This window comes from Hyaena hyaena, unplaced genomic scaffold (genome assembly GCF_003009895.1).
Source record: "Hyaena hyaena isolate Hyena2069 unplaced genomic scaffold, ASM300989v1 scaffold_312, whole genome shotgun sequence".
NCBI lineage: Eukaryota > Metazoa > Chordata > Mammalia > Carnivora > Hyaenidae > Hyaena > Hyaena hyaena.
Window position 1 is genome coordinate 822,441 of NW_024080943.1, and position 19,244 is coordinate 841,684.

Consider the following 19,244-nt stretch of genomic DNA (forward strand, 5'->3'; position numbering starts at 1 on the left):
AAATGATAGTCATATCCATTTTCCAGATGACGAAACTGAGACACAGTAACTTAGTCAAAAAGTCACACAGCTTGAAGAGCAAGGCCAAGATTTGGACCTAGGCAGGCTGGCACCAGGACCACGTTTGTAACCAGGGTACTATCATGCTTCTCTAAGCACGTTGGCGCCCGAGACTCTATCCTTGGCCCCCTTCCATCTGCCCTGTGCCTCTCTGCCCTCCCCCCCTCTCTCCCTGGTCCTGATGAACATCTCTCTGTGATTCTGCCACATAAAACCGCACTCTCGGCAGGGCCCAGGGTGCAGCCGCCACATTCACGGCCTCTAGCTTTTGAGCCGTGTTTTATCTGTGCAGAAGGAGTGTTCTCACGGTCCAATGTGGGGGCAGGCAGACGCAGTGTACGCTGCTTTGATTGTTTCCTCTTTAGATCTCTGTGAGGTGCATCTCTCAGTGCCTGCTACTGGCTGCACTGGGGGCTGTGCATCCTTGGTCTTTGATCTGTGTCTCTGTGCAGGGGGGAAGCGGGGGGAAGCAGCTTCTATAGAACAACTGTTGCTCTGGTACCTGGAGTCAAGCCCAGATCTAGAACTGGCTGGGTGGCTTTGGGCAAGCTCTCCAGCCACCCTGAGCCTTGCCTTGCTCATCTCTGCAGTAGGGCTGGTCATGCAGCCTTGGCATTTCTGGGAGGGTTCCAGTCATCACGAATGAGGTCTGGTAGGTGCTCACTGGCCTGAGCTCACAGCAGCCTGGGGTGCTGTGTTCCCCGCTCTTCGCCTGCCCAGCGCCTGTGTGTCCTCCATCATGGAGATTCCAAGTTACCTTTTCAGGACGCCTCTCTTGAGATGCCTTCTTCCGTGCTTCTGCTCCCCAGTGATTGTCACATTTGTCAAAGAAGAAGCCATTATTTGATATCTCGAGTGTGAAGTCATTGCTGTACTTTGTAAAGCTAGTCTCTCCAAACCAAGCATGAGCTGAGCTTTGTAGGGCTCCGGGGGAGCACGGAGTCTTAGAGTACAGGGACTCTTGTAAGCAGGAGGTTCTGGGACTGGCTGAGCCCCAGAGATGGACATGTGGCTATTGGGGTAAGACTGACATTGATTGCTGGGCTTTCAGAGGCTGGGTGAATGAGAAGCTGCCACTGACCAGTTGGGACAGGCTTCAAACAAGTTCTGAAGTTACTTGTTCCCATCTTAGGACTATGGCCAAAGAACTGCCTGTCTTTCTCAGATTTGGAGTGTAGGAACATTTGATTTCTTTGCAGCTTCTCCATAGAACTGGGGGTTCCTTGAGGTCAGGGGCTGTGTCAGAATCATTATGGTGTGCCTTGTGTGTCAGTGCTATGTTGGGCACAGAGTATGCACTCTCTAGACATTGTTCAATGAATGACAGTTGCCCCCTCTGTAACCTCAGAATCCCTTTGCTTTTACATTTCTGTGCCTTGTGACAAGTTTAATTAATTGTAGATACTCAGTGTTGGGTATTCCTTGGTACATTGTGGGTGCTTAGTATATGATATACAAGGGCATGGACTGATTTCATTTTGCTTCTGCATATTAAACCAGATCCTACACCCAAGACGGGGAGTAAGAGTGAATGAGGGGAAGATGTGGGCGGGTGGGGTTGAGGTGAATGGGTTGACCTTGAACAGGATGGAGATACTTCACCTTTTCAGATAGAAAGGAAGGAAGTCAGGATGGGTATGTGTCAACAATGTCAGGGAGGGGAGGTATTTGAGGGGATAGCTAACAGCCTTAGTGACATAGGAGACATGGTCCTGTGATAGATGGAGGGGTTTGTGGCTGACATGGGGATAAGAGTTTAGCACATAATAGCAATAAGAGGTTAAATCCAAGGTCACACACAGCTAGTTACTGGTGGAACTAAAACCTGAATTCAGGAATCCATGCTGTTGCCTAGAATGGTATACCACATATAGAAATTGAATTAAGACCAGAGTGACTTGGGAAGGAGGCTTTACAATTGGGCCCAAGAACGCAAGTCTACAGCAGCAAGCAAGACCACTCAGGGTGGAGCACATAGCCAGAAACAAAAGACAGAGACAGATTTGAATTTTAGTGGGTAGAGAAGGGGAGGAAGGGGTGCTCTGGGCTGACTATGGGACAATGTGTGTAAAGGCAGGAGCTCTACAGGTTCCTGCAACCTTTAGGGAGCACTGAGGGAGCTGAGACCCAGGGCCAGTTACTGTGGAGGGTCCTGTGGGGCATGGCTAAGATGTGGTATCACTGTAGGGTTTTGATCTTAGCACTGAAGTGATCACTAGTGACAGCCAGGGTGGAGGATGGATTAGGGATGGGGAGGAGCTGAGCACAAAGCCACTGTGGGTGTTTGGATTAGGGGGACAGAGGAGTGGCAGGGTCTAGAGTCATCCTGGAGGTACTGCCTGTGTCCCGTGCAGAGGGTGACATCTTCTCTCATGGTAGCAGACCACTGGAGAAAGAACAGGTTCATGCTCCATGTCATGAGTTCAGTGTGGGGTGTGTGGAATTTGAGATGCTCATGGACCAGATGTCCAGGAGAAACTGTACATTGGAATCTGGAGGTAACTTGGCTGAAGATAAGCATTTGAGAGTCAGTGACATGTTATAACCCCAAGAAGCCATGACATTGTCCAGGGAAAGTGTGGTTAGAGTGAGAAGGAAATACCAGATACTGTTATCCACCCACTTATCTATCTCACCCATTCAACCCATTCCATCAACCCAGGCATCCTACCCATCTCTCTATCTCATCCACCATTCCAAGCATCTTCTTATCTACCTGTCTCTTCATTCTCACCCAGCATCCCATCCATCCATCCATTCATCCCTCTCATCACAAATTCCAAGCATCCATCCATCCTTCCTACCCTCCCACATATCCTACCTTCTAAATCTGCTATCCAAATCACTGAGTCATCCGTTTATCCACCTACTGGCCCGTTGATTCCATTCATTCCTCCAAACTGCTTCTTTTCTCTACATACCTAAGTGTCATCCATCCATCCCACCGACCCACCAATACACCCACCCACCATCAATCCACTCATTTTACCCATTATAACTATTTCCTTCTTTATTCACTATGTCAACCGCCAGCCACATGTGACTTTTGAGCACTTGAAGTGTGGCTAAGTCTAAACTGAGATGTGCTATAATGTAAAATACACACCAGATTTCAAAGACATTACCAAAAACAAAAACAACAACTGTAAACCATCTCATTCATAATTTTTCTGTTGATCACATGTTCTAATCATAATATGGTAAAAATATTGGGTTAAATAAAATGTCATTAAAATTAATTTCCCTTGTTTGTATTTGCTTTGTTAGCTGTGACCACTAGAAAATTTAAAATGATTTAACGTAGCTTGCATTTGTGACTTGCATTATACTTCTATTAGACTGCACTGATCTATACTGTCTATCATCCATCCATCCATCCATCCATCCATCCATCCATCCATCTATCCATCCATCCCATCCATCCATCTTATTCTTCACTCCCTCCCTTTTCCCATCGATTCATCCATCCAGCTATCTCATTTCTCCATCCCACAGATATTAAATTTATAGCTATTATGAATCAGTGACTCTGTGGGTCATAAGAATAAGGAAACTGAGGCACAGAGCAGCTTTGGCACTTGCTCAGGATTATGCCGATGGAGCTGGCATCATCTGACTCTAAGATCAGGGCTCTCACCTTTCACCTTGGCTGCCTATTTGCTAAGTGCCCTTAAAGATAAAAACAGGATCTAGGTTGGGAGGGCTATTGAATAGGGGCCCAGGAACCCCTCTTGCCCAGGGACCACACAGTGTGGGGGAGAGACAGACTCTTTAGAAGCTTCTGTGAACAGAGTCCCTGGTGGCCGTCATGAAAGGGTTATCCCCACACATTCAATATTTGCAAAAATGTGGGTCCTTTCAGATTCCAAAACTCATTTCCATGACAAAACTCTTGGGAAGAGAAGATGAAGGTCTGGCTTTTGCAGAACAATCTTCCAGCTGTAATGAGGACTGAAGATGGCGATGGGAAAAGGAATTATAATTAGAATATGAAATGGGGAAAATTAATCTATTCCAGTCAGTGGTAAGAGGATGTTCTCCTGGCGTTTCGTGGAAATTCTTAGGCTCTTGTTTCCCCTACATTCCCCCCACTCCCTGATTTTAAAGCATACAGAAGGTTGTGTGGTGTGGAAAAAAATAGTTTTGGCTGAGGGACCGATAGATTGTGAAATATGCATGGAATTTAAGTTCTTGCGTATCTTTGCTTTGAGTATGTCTCTATGTGCTCATGCCTTATATGTTTGTGTGCACATTTATGTGAGTTCTATTTATACAGTTGTAGATGAATGTATATTTAAACACATCTGGGCAATGCTTCCTGTCCGTGTGTGCATCTTGCGGGCATTAAGGACCAGTCATGTAAAGGGTCTCGTGCTTGTGCTATGCTCCTTTGTGTTGGTTTGTGTTACCCATGGACATGGTATGTGTGTGACTAAGTGCATTCCTGAATGCTGTGTTGTGTGTGACAGGGATCCCCCACTGGTTTGTGGTGTGTAGGTGGTCACCACGCTTGGGCACACTGTGTCCGTTGTGTACACTTGTGTCCACACACACACACACACACACACACACACACAGCCTTCGCTCTGTGGTGGGTATCGATTTGTGTTCTTGTGCACACAGAGAAGTAGTGGCCTTGCTTTGCTCTTTGACTCCTCCCCTTGGCTTATAAGTTCTTTCCCCAAAAGGGCTGAGGAGGCAAGCCTCAGGCCATAGGGCCCTCGGGGCCAAGCCAGAGGAAGCCTGGGACTCTCAGGATCATCCTCTCTCCTTCCTTCCCTTGCAAGGGGTCTGGCAGAGAGGGGGCAGAGGACAGACTCCCCCCACACCTCAGGTTCATGGCTGCTCAGTAGCCAGGCCCCAAGCCCAGTGTGCTCCCAGTGCACCATGGACCCCTGGGAGGAACCAATCAGAGGCTGACCCGGGCCCTCCTTGGCAACCTCTGCCAACTTCTCAGGTCCCTCTAAAGCAGGAAGAAAGCTTTACTCTGCTTGGGGCAGCTCTTTCTTGGTTGAATAAACGAGTGAATGAATAAACCCAGAGAGGCCAGCTCTGGTGACCTCATGTGGTGCCACTGGCCAACCCTCTTGCATCCCCCAGAAGACACATATGAAAATCCAGGGTTTTCTTTCCTCATATCCCTAGAGCCATCCCCCACTGCTCACTGCAGATAATGCCTCCCTCCCTGAACCACTGACACATACTCATTATGTGCCACCTAGTATGTGCCAGGCCCAGGCTAATGATTGGTTCCCTAGTGGGGTGCAGCAAAGCCTTGATCCCCCCTCTTAAGGAGTTTCCAGCCTAGTGAGGGAGACCAAACCAAAGAAGCAGACAGCCCACTGTGAAGCCCAGCTTGTCACCAAGTGTGCAATTTTGAGGCAGCTGCTAATCCTCCCAGCCTGTTTCCTTGGTTTTAAACAAGGAAAATAATACCTGCTTCACTGGGTTGTTTTGAGGATGAAATAAGATCTTTTATGGAAAGCATTTTGCTCAGTGCCAAGCATATTCATTCATTAACCAAATATTTGTTGAGTGCCTATTGTGTGCATTGGGGAGAGCAGATGGGTTCCTCCTTTTGCCATGATTCCGTTGAAGTAAGCAATTAATAAGTGGGCTGTTCCTTGGGGTTTTGGGGGACAGCTTCCCTTGCTTCTTTGATACATGTTCCTGTAGTTTTAACCTATGCCATACTGTTTGATTACTGTTGCTTTATAAAATGTTTAAGGTATCTGATTAAACTCCAGTCCCCCTCCATTTCTAGTCTTTCTTTTAAGACCTGCTTATAACTTACGTGTGGTTTTTGAAAACGTTCTACTTTTATCAAAGTAACATATGGCCATGGTGACACATCAAAAAGTACTCAGGAGCTTAGTTCTCTTCTGATACCAGCCTGTTCCTGGTGCTGGAGGGTTTGGAGATGACCGGACACAGCACCTCCTTGCTTCTCCCGCTTTGGGGCAGAAGACAGACGTGGAGACCATCTGTGTTTTAAGAAAGACAGCCAGAGGAGGCGAGAGCACGGCAGACCTCCTGGAGGAGGTGGTTTCTGAGCAGGGCCTTGAAGCATGAGCTCTAGGTGCAGTGTGGTGGATGGAGCCCTGCGTTTGGGGCCAATGCCTAGACTCTAGGCACGGTGCAGCCTTTTCTTTTGTTAATCCTGCAGTTACTGAAGGACTCTGCCCATCCCTATGCCAGGAAGATATTCTGGAATAGCCATTAACCCTACTGTTTTCATGGGGACACTGCCCTAGGAAAAGACAATATGAATGGTGCAGTGGTTGCTTCATTCATTCATTCATTCATTCAGTAAGCAATTATTGACTTTCTGCTTTGTGCAAGGCACTACTCTAGGTGGTTAGGAGGCAGAAAGACTAATATAACCTGACCTTCAAGAGCCTCAATTTTAATAGGGGGAATCTACTATAAGCAGTGAACATGGTAAATAAGTAAATGATATAGAATGCTAGAAAGTAAAGGGGCCTATTAACAAATGGAGCAGGGCAAGGGAAGAATAGTGGTGGTGGGCTCGCAGAACCCACTCAGGTAGGAGGCTGGCATCAGAACCAGTTGTTGAGGAAAGCCTCTCTGAGTAACGAGGGTCCAGACGGTCTTGTGCATGATTGCGGGAGGGTAGATTTTTATAGTCTCCACGAAGGTGGTTGGCAATGCCTATCAGAATTACAAATGCATGCACAGTTGGACCCAGCGATTATTCAAACTAATCCTACAGATAAACTCACACCCATGCGAAATGATGGATGTACAAAAATATTCATGAGAGCAATGCTGGAATAGGGAAAGGCTAGAAACAACTCAATTGCCCATGAGCTCACCTAGTTAAATATATCTGTTACATCTATACTATGGAATACTAGGTACCAGAAGACAAAATTATGTTCTGATATAAACAGGTTCTCAAGATGTGTTGCTAGGATAAAAATGAGGTGCAAAACAGTGTGTATAGTATGTTGTCATTTATATGAAAGAAACTGCTATAAAATGTATATATGTGGACCATCTCTGAAAGAATGTAAAGGAAGCTGGTGGACGCAGTGATAGCCTCTGGAGAGGCTGGCTGGGAGGTGGGGTGGGAAGCAGACTTTTCATTCGGTTGTTTTTTGCGCTTTGGGAATTTAGAACCCTGTGAATATAACCTAATAAAAAAATTAAATTTTCAATTAAAATAAAATGGCCAGCTGCCATAGGGGCCCCACCCAGATCCCTTTACTAGCCTGCACAGCGATCTCCCATCTGCTAGAACACTGGCTGCAAATGGCTCACAGCTGGCACAGTTCTCTGGGGAACTGTCCTTGGCCAAATGGGGGCTGCCCTGTTCAGAAGACTGTGACTTCCCCTGTCCCCTAAGAGCAGCCCACAGCCAGTGACTGACTTAACTCCGTGGTGCAATTCATGCCCTGCCGCCCCCGCCCCCTCCCTGGGATCAGGCTCCAGCAGGGCTCCAGCTGAGATCATATCTTTGCTTAGCTACTTCCACTGCCCTGTCCTGCTTACCTCACTCCCTTCCAGAGTTTCCTAAAGAGCACTTCTCAAAAATGACAGGCATTTGAATCCTGGTCTTAGGCTCTAAATTTAGGGAACCTGATCCAAGACACCTGTCTCCATGGAAGAGAACTTATTGGAGATGAGCTAAGTGCTCCACGTTTCGGTGAAGCACCCCATGAAGAAGGGACTACTATCATTATCCTCATTCAACAGATGAGGGACCTCGGATGTTCAGACAGCATCTCCAGATCACGCATCAGGGGAAAAAGCCAGTGGCTCCAGAGCCCACACCTTCCCCATGGCACCTGCTTCCTGCTGCAGGGAGATCTTTCTGAATCCAGAGTTGGCAGCTTCTCAGAACATAGGACTGCAGTTTCCGTGTGTGGTTCTACCACAGTCCTCTGCCTGTGGACACAGGTGGCCTAAGGGACAAATGTGAGGGAAAAAGCTTCTTAGGATAGTAAGACCTGGAGGGCATGTCTGGGGCAAGTGTCATGATCCCTGGGCTCTGAAGATCTTAGCCTCCCTTCATCATGTGGAATTCTAGCTCCAGCTGATAGCCTGATGTCATTTTGACCAAGAGAGACATTTGCATAATTCCAGAGATGGAGAGCTCAGTATCTGACAAGGAGTAGCTGCCTGTGGGCACGGCAGAAAGGTTTTCCTCTCTTCATCCTAACTGTAACGAATGGTGCCAGTCCAAGCCCACAGGGCCCACAGAGGCCACAGGACAGGGGCTGCTCCTGACACCCTAGAGGGAACCCTGCTTAAATGGGATTTGGGCATCTTGGGCCAGAACCTTGCTTCTCCAGGCCCCACAGACAGCTCTTGCCCCTCCTCAGTGTATTCAGTCCCCTGACTGAACTTGGGCTTCTCCTGGGGCCTTCTTAAAAACTTACTCAGACCCGCTTCTCTCTCTTTCTATGTTCCAGTTTGATGGTGACAGTGCCTACGTGGGGATGAGTGACGGGAACCCAGAGCTGCTATCGACCAGCCAGGTGGGTGCTCCATCCTCCTGTGTGGGGGTCTGGCCTGGAGCTGGCTGGAGCTCAGCTGCTCCAGGGTGAGGCTGGGATGGTGCAGAGCAGCGGGGCCTAGCTCACTACTGTCCTCTCTCACAATGATCAAGAATATCAAGTATCCCCTTAAAAGGGACAGTCCAACTGGGACTATAGTATTTTCTATAGATCACTTACCTGGCTCCTGTTGGCTTAAAGTGAGCACCTTTGAAAACTTGGTGAAACTCAAAAGGTGTGGCCCTCATTCCCCGTGCACAGAGGAGAAGTGTTCAGCTGTAGTGAGGAGGACTGTCACGTGCTCCCTGGTGCCATCTGCCTCTTGCCGCCACACAGCACCCGTGGGACTTACAGAGGCACACACGCCCATGCAAAGGCACGCAGACTTCTCCTGCACACCTAGAGCTGTCTGGTGTCACTGGGGAGGATTGCGGGGTGTGGTATGCAGGGAGGATAGCAGAGACTTCCTCGGTAGTCCTCCCTGGTGGTGAAGGAAGTGGAGTCATCCATAGGCAAGGCTGTCCCAGTCCCTAGCCCTCTGGGATTCCCAGATGCCAGCTAGAATCTGAATTTCGACTGTAGGCTGGGGTGCTGGGAAGGGTCCTCAAAGCAGGCTGAGATGCTGGGGAGGGTCCTCACTATAGGCTGGGGTACTGGGGAGGGTCCTCACTGCAGGCTGGGGTGCTGGGGAGGGTCCTCACTGCAGGCTGGGGTAAAGGAGGGTCCTACTGCCGATTGAAATGTTGGGGGGGGTCCTCATTGTAGACTGGGATGCTGGGGAGATCCTCACTGCAGACTGACAACTTGCAGGGTGGTTCCTTAAGGCAGTGGTGCCTACAGAGTGGCAGCAGCTCAAGGGGCAGAGGAACTTGGTGAGCTGGAGGACAAGCCTGTCCCTGGAGCTGACCTCCATCCTCTCTCTGACTGTGCAGCCAGGCTGGCTGTGATGGTCCAAATTGGGCTGCTGGGCCCACATTTTCCAACTGGGGAACTGGAATTCTATTAATTCACAAACATTGGTGTGCCCTCCTATGTGACAGGCCCGGTGGCAGACATGTTGAGTAAGGCGTGGACCTGTGGCCCTTAGGGGCGCACTGCCAGGGAGGGAAGGTACTCTGAGCTCCGCCGTGGGGTGCTGCGTGCCCCTCCCCAGCCACGGCAGGCGTGCTCGTGCTGGGATCGCCATGCCATGCCCCTTCTTTGGCCTGTGACCACATGAGCATTACGGTGCCGCTGCAGAGCCTTTATATGGCACTGACTCGTGCCAGCCTGAAAGACTCTGCTGGGCAAGACTCCAGGTCCTGGAAGTGCTCATTTTGGAAGAGACCACTGAAGTCATTTAATTGTCCATCATCAGCTTGGAAATGTGATTGTCTCAAAAGAGCAGAGCTTTCTCCTGGACATCTCATCAGAGCCCTTTCACAGTGCTTCAGGTGCATCTTGCTAACACGCTGAGCCCTGGCTCTCAGAGCCCTAGCACAGAGGGGTCGTTGTGTTTCAAACCCTGATGGAGAGTGTTGGCACTGTACTCTCGTGAGAATGGAAGGTAGGGCTCCGTGTCTGCCCCAGGCTTGAGCAGGGGAGCACAGTCCCTTGGAGAGGAGCTGGGGGGCAAATGAGGGTCCCAATAAGCTGTTAACAGCAGGGCCCTCACCTGCCCACCTGGCATTTCACGGTGCAAAGCCTTTTCCTTGGTTATTTCACAACAGTCTTGAGAAGTAGTAGGTTGCCATCAGCCCCATTTTATAGATGAGGAAGCTGAGGCTGGAGGATGTTGGCTCATCCTCATCCAGGGAGTGAGACAGCTGGGGCTCAAAGCTCCACACATCACCTCGCTGTGTCTGTGGAATGCTCTGTCATGGTGTGGTGCCTCACCAACTGCAGGAATTTTATGGTCCCAGTCATGGGGGACTGACATAAACATGTGGGCAAAATGAGGGTCTTCTCACCAGTAGCAGATTCAGAGTACACACACTCTAAATGGCATAAAATGTGTTTTATAAATACAACTAACTAGAAGGTCCACCCATCCAGCAAGGTTTTATTGGGCACCTATTATGTGCAAAGCTCTGGATATAAGCAGGAAGCCATTTCTGGGAGACGTTTGCTTTCTGAACATACAATTTCATCGTATTAAAAACCTGCTCTTTAATGTAACCTTCTCCTGAAACACCATCTTCTTTATTTAGAAACTTGATTGGAAACACAGGTTCCTATGGGGTATATATCAACCAGCTGTGCCCCCTGTTCAAAACTTTCAAACCAGCTCTTAGGTGCTTGAAGTTTCTTTTGCAAATGCATCCTTTGTTGTTTGGTTTTTGCAAGTTTCCACAAAATTCCTGCCTGGCTGCCTTAGCTGTCATACAGTATCCCTTTCCCCCTCTCTGGACACTGTGTTTCTTTTGCACCAGACCTGCCCGCGTGGTCTGAGGCTGAAATGCACTTCTCAGGCATGGCTTGTGGTTCATCAGCAGCTTCGGGGGGGGGTGCTGGGGCCGGGGGGGGGGGGGGGGGGGAGAGGCTGGTAGAGATCAGCTTTTCCCCCTGTTGAGAGCAGACCCTGGCCAGGAGTTACAAGGATGATATTTCCTGGTTATGTGATGCTGGGATGAGGGTGAAGAGGATAATAACTGGGCTGTGGGCTCAGCAGACCTAGATTCAAATCCAGCTCTTGGACATCCCAGCCAGATGCCCGCTCTAACCCTATGCAAGCTGTGTCAGCTTTCTGTCAAATGGGAGAAATAACTTCTGCCTCTCAGGGTGTTATAAGTACTGGAGGTGAGTGTTGTGGATTCCCGTCACCAGGCCAGGGAACCCCTCACCCAGCTGATGTGAGTGCCGGCTGCTAACCATTCACGGCTGCCCCTTCTCTGGAGACCTGGCCTTTGCCAGATGGGAACTGTCAATGGGGAGGGGTGTGGGGGATGGTCTAGAAGACCAGGAAGGTCCTCTTCTCAAGCAGGGAGCAATTCTACAGCTCCCTACAGAGCTCCAGCTGGCATAGCCGCCTTGCCTAGCCCGTTTCCCTGCTCTGTCCTGCTTTCCTCCCATCTCTTCTGAGTCACTTCTCAAAAGGAATGCCAGTGTCATAGGAATCCCCATCTCAGGCTCTACTTCAGGGGAATCTAACCTAAACTACCAGTGTTCCATAAAACTAGCTGGGACTTATTTCCATGTTTTTCTTAACATAAATAATGCTTTGGTTACATAGATGAATCTCTGGTCACTTCTCATGCTCATTTATAGCTCTGTGCCTCTTATATATATATATATATATATATATATATATGTATATATGGCATTTTTTTTTTACAAATAGTTTATTGTCAAGTTGGTTTCCATATAACACCCAGTGCTCATCCCCACAAGCCTCTTTATGCACAGATTCTGATAGGAATCCCCCAGGCATTTTCACCCAACAAATGTCTATTTGTTCTTCGAGGGGCGCTGCAAATGTCACCCCCTCAGTCCACCCTTCCTGGCTGTAGGTAGAATTTTCCATTGTTATGGCTATAAATATGACTTTTAAAAAAATAGTTTATTGTCAAGTTGGTTTCCATATAACACCCAGTGCTCATCCCCACAAGTGCCCTCCTCCATGCCTATCTCCCCCCTCCCCCCAACACCCATCAGTCCTCAGTTTGTTCTCAGTATTCAAGAGTCTTTCATGGTTTGCCTCTCTCCCTCTCCCCCACTATTTCCCCCCTTCTTCTCCCCCACGGTCCTCCATTGAGTTTATAAATATGACTTCTGCTGAAGATTTCTGACTTTGTGCTAAGAATTATTGAAAGGACACGTGGTGTGTGTGTGTGTGTGTGTGTGTGTGTGTGAGAGAGAGAGAGAGAGAGAGAGAGAGAGAGAGAGAAGGAAGAAGGAGAAAGAGAATTGGCACATGACTACATTCATCACATTCTGTTAGTCAAAGTAAGTCAGTGGGCTTTGTTAGTGAGAAAGGGAGAGATTGAGATTGGATGAATGATCATAGTGCAGTTTAAACAGCTCTCAAGGGCAAGAGTGGATACAGAGAGACCACGTGGGAGGGTAAGTGAAGGCTGGTGTTGTCCTCTAAGGTGGTAGAAGCAGAGGAGATGGAAATAAGTGGATGGATCTGGGATCTGTTTTGGAAATAAAGTTGGTACGTCTTGACAGTGGATGGATGTAGAGGGAGAGAGAAATGAAGGAGTAAAGGGTGTCTCCCAGGCTTCTAGCACAGCACATTTTCCAGCATGCTGGTATCATTTTTGTGAGTGTGAGAAGGCCTGGGGAGGTGCAGGTTTGACAGGGTCAGACACATTACTCTTGAGACACTCATCCAGGGGAGATGTCTGAGTATGTAGACGGTTGTGCAAGTCTGGAACTTCTGGGGGAAATGAACTTGGACGTTCTTAGCCCATGGTGAGGATGACATTTGCAAAGACATAAAGAAACGAGTGAGAACCACAGAGAAGAGCAGAGAACCAATGAGTCTTAAATGTTGAGCTCCAGTATTTGAAAGCAAAGTGGAGGAAGAGAAGACTGTGAAATAGGTTGAGAAGTAGGGACTAGAGAAATAGGAGAGCATGGAGGCTTTGAAGCCAAGGGCAGAGTGTTCTGAGATGGAGGTCAGGGATCTGGGGAAAAACGATGTTGGATCCACAGCTTCTTCCCTGTCAAAGGATAACTTTTAAATAAGTCAAAGATTTATAGGTACTCACAGAAACCATGAAGGCACCAGAAGAAAAGCCTTTAAGGTATACATTATAGCTTTGGAGTCAGAAGGGCATTTCTAGATTCAAAGTCTTAGAAGAAAAGACTTAAAAATTTGACCACAAACAAAAATGAAAAACAACCTTTGTATGGCTAAAACAGCATAAATAAAGTCAAAAGACAAGTGAAAAATTGGGCAAAAGTATTTTCAACTCACAATATAAATATATAAAGAGTTTCCAGAAATCAATTCAAAACCCTGGTAGAAAAACAGATGGGAGATATGAACCAATAGTTTACAGAACAGAAAATGAAAATGGACCTTCATTTATGAAAAGATGTTAAAATTAGTTCATAAGAGAAACAAAACTAGCATTCTTCACCTCTTGGACAAAAATCCAAAGGTTTGATGATATACTCTGTTGGAACCCCTGTGGGGAGACAGGCGCTTTTGCACATTGCTTGAAGGCAAAGTAAATTGGTGTAACCCTATGGAGAGCAAATTGGCAACATCTATCAAAATTACAAATGCATTGACCTTTAACCCGGCAATTTCCCTTTTTGGAAGTATATCCCACAGATATATTTGCTCACATGAGAAGTGGTGGCTTCAAGATTGCTCATTTAGGTATTGGCATAATGGCAAAATATTGGCAACAACCCATCAATGCAACAATGAGAGACTAGTTCAATAAATCACATACATCTATCGGGGGGAATACTGTATGGCTGTAAGGAAAGTAGAAAGTAAAGAGATAGAAGTTCTTTAGATACATTATTTGCCCAAAAAAAGCAAGGTGGCCAATAGTAAGTACAGTATGTTACCATTTGTGAGAAAAGGTGGTGATCATGTGTTTCTAGGTGCTTGTATTTGATTAAAGTGACTCTGGAAGCTAATAAAAGTGGCTTTGTACATTGTGTGTGTACCTATATGTGCGTGTTCACATTTGTATGTGTGTTTGTGTTATGTGTGTATGTGTGGTATGGTGTGTGTGTGTGTGACTTTTCACTGTACCTTTTTAGATTTTAAGGGTTTTAAACCATATGGATGTTTATTTCAAAAAGTTGAATAAAATAGAAACAAGAAGGAGAGGGTCAAACGATTCTGAGGGATTGGTTAGGGTAAGAGTTGAAATGTGCCCAGTAGTTTTGAGAACAAAGAAGTCATCCTGGATCTCAGAAAAGGCGGCTTTGATGTGTAGTGGGCTTCATGCAGGCCCCAGGACAGATCAAGAAGGGAGCATGCATTAAGGATGTAAACAGTGTGTGCAGACAACTTGTACGTGAAGTCTGGGCTGTGTCAGACCAGGGCAAGGGCTGTAGCTCAATGGGATGAAGACTCCAAAGGAGGGACCTTTTTTTTTTTTTTTCAAAGACAAGAGAGTCTTGAGAATGTTTCATTGTCAATAGAAGGGATCCAAGAAAGGGTAAAGTTTGGCATTCAGGAGAGGGAAGAGTTAATTGATAGTTTAAGTTTTGGGAGAAGGTGAGAGGGACTGGGTCCTGCCCGGAGGTGGAAGCTGTGGCCTTAGCCAGGAGTGGGGACAAAATGGAAAGGAGTGTGTCACTGTAGAAGGTTGCCCAGGAGAGAGGACATCTGCATCTGGAAACACATGTCTTCTCCAAGAGATTGGTGGGTAGGTCACCTGCTGAGTCAGGGTGCCAGACGTCTGAGCGGGTGAAGGTCCAGGATACTTGTGTGGCCTGTGGGATACTGAGCTCTTGGCGCGGGTGCTCTGGGGACAGACAGTTGGGTGACTCCACAGTGAGGATTTGTCAGGCAGGTGTACCAGAAGGGCACTCCAGCTTTTTTTGCAAAAGAGAAACTGAAATGAAGGACCAGGGAATCTCAGCTGGGTAAGGGAAAGCTGGGCAGTGAGGACATCTTAGTCACGGAGTGGAAAGTGGGTGATAATTTGGAGAAGCAGCTGTGGGCATTGCCGGGGTCCTGGGTGCACCTGGGGAAGGGGGAGCTGACAGAGTGAAACAGAGCCCAGCATCAGCATGGTGGCTGAGTCGGAGGGACCCAGGATGAAGCTGAGGTGGGGTAGATGGGAAGCCAGAGCCCGGAGCCAAAGGCTGGGAGCATGTCAGGTCGGAGGACAAGCAGAAGGTGTGTGAGCAGCGCATGGGGCCAGATGCTGAAGGAGCTGAGTGGGGTGGGGTGGGGTTTGTGGGGAACACGGACAGTGGTCCAGGTGGGGCAGTGGAGAGGGAGGGGGATGGCAAGCCTGCATTCCAGCCTGAGATGTGTGTGAGCAGTGGGGGGAAAAGCAGCTCATCCACAGAGGAGAGGGGAAGTGGGTAGAAGGCATGTTCTAAGAAGCTCTGGGGAAATAGGGAATTTTTTATTCTTAGACTAAGAATCCCAGTGAGTCCAGGGACAATTTGCGAGGGGAGAGGTTCAGGGGCTCACATTTGAGGTGCTCCTTGGGGAACTCTGGGACCTATGGAACATGGTCAGTACCGTCAACCATCAGCACTGCCAGGCGTGAGCCGTGTCCGGTGTGGGCTCTGCCCACCAGCTGCTCTGTTTGCATCCCTTCCTAATGTTCCAGCAGAGCGCGTGCTGGAGTGTGGAGTTCTGTCATAAAGGCCAAGATTCCCACGCTACCAAATGAGGCCTCGCGGTGCCTCCCACCAGGCTTGGCACACAACAGGCATGCAAGCACTTTGAGTTAAACAGATTCTTGCTGCTGGGTCTACGCCACTGGGTGTGTACGGCCAGTATCCTTCATAGATCCCCAACGATGCCTGGTCTGTTTTTCGTACCACTTGGATCAAGCATAGGCCTAGAGGGGGTCGATGGTATAACCAGGAACCCAGAAGACCAGAGCTGGTCAGAGTCATACCTGCAGCCTCCTTCCATCAAGGGACAGTGTAGGATGCCCAGAGGGGTAAAAGCCCAGAGCTGTGAGCTCCGGGTTCTGTCTGCTCCATTTCCTTCACCGGTGTTGATATTTCTCCCAGCCTATTCCTCATGTGAATTATGAGGGTAGACGGTCTGTGGGATTTTCCCAGCCCACGCTGCTGCTGCTGCTGTATTCCTAGTGCATTTCCTTGGGCTTAGGCGCTGGAGCTAAATGTTGTCCATGAACTCTATCAGGTAGCTACTGTTGCTCTCCTGTGTTACAGATGAGAAACCTGCAGAGCAAAGAGACAGAGAGGTGGTCGAGTCTTTTTTAAACAAATAAGCAAACAAACAATGCGCAGGGAATAAATGCATAAATAGTAAATGCACCTGAGGCAGGCCTCCCTCCTGTCACTGTTTAAATCTAAGATTCTGGGCTTAGTAACTCTGGCCTCTGAATCTGTGTACATCCTAAAGGGCAGAGACGACATGGCTTTTATTGCTTTAATTAAAACCTGGGTGAAGAGCTCGCGATTCATATTAAAATGAAATTGTGTTTCGCTGGCCGTGGTGCCAAGAAGGGACCGGCAGTGATTACTGCTAAGATTACAAACAATCAAAGAGAAAAGGCCTTTTGCAAGCATTTCCTATTAAAGCCACAAACATCACACTTTAAAAATAATTATGGTTGTGTTATCGGAACATGATTCATGAATTCTGAATAAATATGAGGGGGCCTTGAAGGAAACTGTTTCAAGACCATAGATTTTGTTCAAATCTGATGAAATTTAATATCATTTCGCAGCTGGAGAATAAAATGCAAGGAGGGGAAAAAACCCATCCTATGTGTATGGGGAGAATTGAGTATATGTCAGACTGAACTAATGAGCCTTCCCTCATCAGTCCTACACACGTGCTTAGAAAAATGGACGAGCCTCTGTTGTTTTCATTGAGAGAAAACCGCTGAGAAGGAGTTGGTACTTACACCTCACCAATCTTCATTTTGCATTCCAGTGGCTAAAAATATATTCACTTTATAGCTCTGCATTCCTGACTGTGAGATGTTTAAATATTTGAGGGAGTAGGCATGGAGGCGTTAGGGAACGGGTTTGGGGGTGGGGAATCTTGGTGTGCGTTTACCACACCTCCCCTGTAGTAAAGATATTTTTCATACAATGAAGTGAATGTTTACAGCATATAGTTTTGTTTCCTTCCAACTATTATGAGAGAAATTGAATCCCTGGAAATGTTCCCTCTCTCTAAATGGGATGGAAACAATGAAGATGGTGCAGGAAGTTTATGGGTTGGGGGAGGGAACAGCAGTGCATTGGAAATGTAAGGATTTTCTTTAAAACAGTGCCTCTCTCTCACTCTCAGCCACCTTGAACTCTGCATCTTCTCTAGGGCCTGGGTCTTTCCTGGGGAGTGTGGGAGAGCCCTCTGGTTTAACACATTTGTTCATTGCTACATGAAAGCTAACCCTGTCATCAAGAAGTAGAAATGAAGCCAGATGTGGGACCTTTCCAAAATGGTGGAGGGTCCTTCCTTAGCTTCTTCTGGAGGGTCGGGAGCCTGGGTCTGGCCCTCTTTAGCCTCTTTCACTGTGTGCCCTTGAGTAAGTCATTTGTCCTCTCTGAGTCCTATTTTTTGTGTCTGTGAATGAGGGCCTCTAGGTTATATCTGTAACCAAGGGATTGGTTTCCTCCACCTCCTAGAGTCTCTAGGAGTGACAGTGGTCTGTCCAATAGGCCAGAGCTCCCCCCACCCCCCAACATAGCACCAATGCTAAGGGACCCTTGGAGATGTGGTCAGTGGCCCTGAGCGGGGTTCCAGCCCACTACTGGCGACAGGAAAGAGATGCACACCTAGCATCTCACCAGAGATGCTGGTAGTCGGATGGGTTATAAGGGTAATGACACAAGAAGACAGACAGACCTGGGCTCAAATTATGGTCTTCAGGTTTCATGACTAGGTGACCTTGGACAAATCAGCCAGCTTTCCTGAACCTCAGTTTTGTTATTTAGAAGTTCCTCAGAGCGATGCAGGGAGAAATAAGTAAATAAAATGTATTTGTACCCTAAGTTTTTATTGACTTTACTTCCATTTCTCTACAGAATTTTAGGAAATGACTGAAAATATGAACATCTAAGAAAAGAAAGTATGTGTGCATGTGTGTGTTTTTGTGATGCCATGTTGTGGTGCAAGGAAACCTTGTTTATGGAATATCTGGAAAAAGTACCTTGGGGCACATGCAGATACACCCATGTTTGTACACAGACACATTCACACATGAATACTAGCATATGGGCATGTCATGCTCACGTGGGCATGCTTGCTGATATATACCTTTTCATGTATTAAGCATCAGTTTGTGACTCTGAGCAAGTTATTTAACCTCTTGGTGCCTCAGTTTCCTCACTGAAATGGCGATAATAATAGCACTCAGCTCTTGAGGCTGTTATACACAGACATGCACACAAATTAGATTTTTATTTGTGTTTATTTGTTTAATGGCTGCCTCCCTCCTAGACTATTGGTATCATGGGAACAAGGACCTGGCACATAGTAGGAGCTGAGTTAAAAAATGGCGAGGGAGGGGTGCCTGGGTGGCTCAGTTGGTTGAGTGTCCGACTTTAGCTCAGGGCATGATCTCATGGTTCATGGGTTCGAGCCCCACGTCAGGCTCTGTGCTGACAGCTCAGAGCCTGGAGCTGTTTCAGGCTCTGTATCTCCCTCTTTCTTTGACCCTCCCCTGCTCATGCTGTCTATCTCTCTAAAAAAGAAAAAAAAATTAAAACAATTTTTAAAAAATGGCGAGAGAGTGAATGGACAACTCCCACAAATCCACTGGCACATGTGCTGATGTTTAGACACACTGACGTACACATTTGTGCATGTCTGCACACACGTGTTTGCGTGTGTAGACTTGTATGCACGCACACAAGGATTATACGTGCAACACCCAGACATGTCCAGGCCCAGAGCTCAGGAGGGTGGGGTTAGCTGCAGTTTTGGGACTCTGCCTGGGTTTCCACATAACTGTCATTTATTATGTGACCTTGGGTAGGTCTTTCTCCCTCTCAGAGTTTGAGGACTCCTAGCCAGGATGTGACAGAATTGGAATT

The 19,244-nt window shown here is 47.5% G+C and overlaps 1 protein-coding gene across 4 annotated transcripts in view; it reads left to right on the forward strand.

Annotated features, from left to right (window-relative positions):
• TOX2 (TOX high mobility group box family member 2) overlaps positions 1–19,244 on the forward strand; it is a 286,505-nt gene that overhangs the window by 198,483 nt on the left and 68,778 nt on the right. For all 4 annotated transcript variants that reach the window (XM_039248522.1, XM_039248525.1, XM_039248523.1 and 1 more), the window contains one exon: positions 8,499–8,564. In XM_039248522.1, the coding sequence (XP_039104453.1) occupies positions 8,499–8,564 (66 nt within the window). The remainder of the gene's footprint in view (positions 1–8,498; positions 8,565–19,244) is intronic.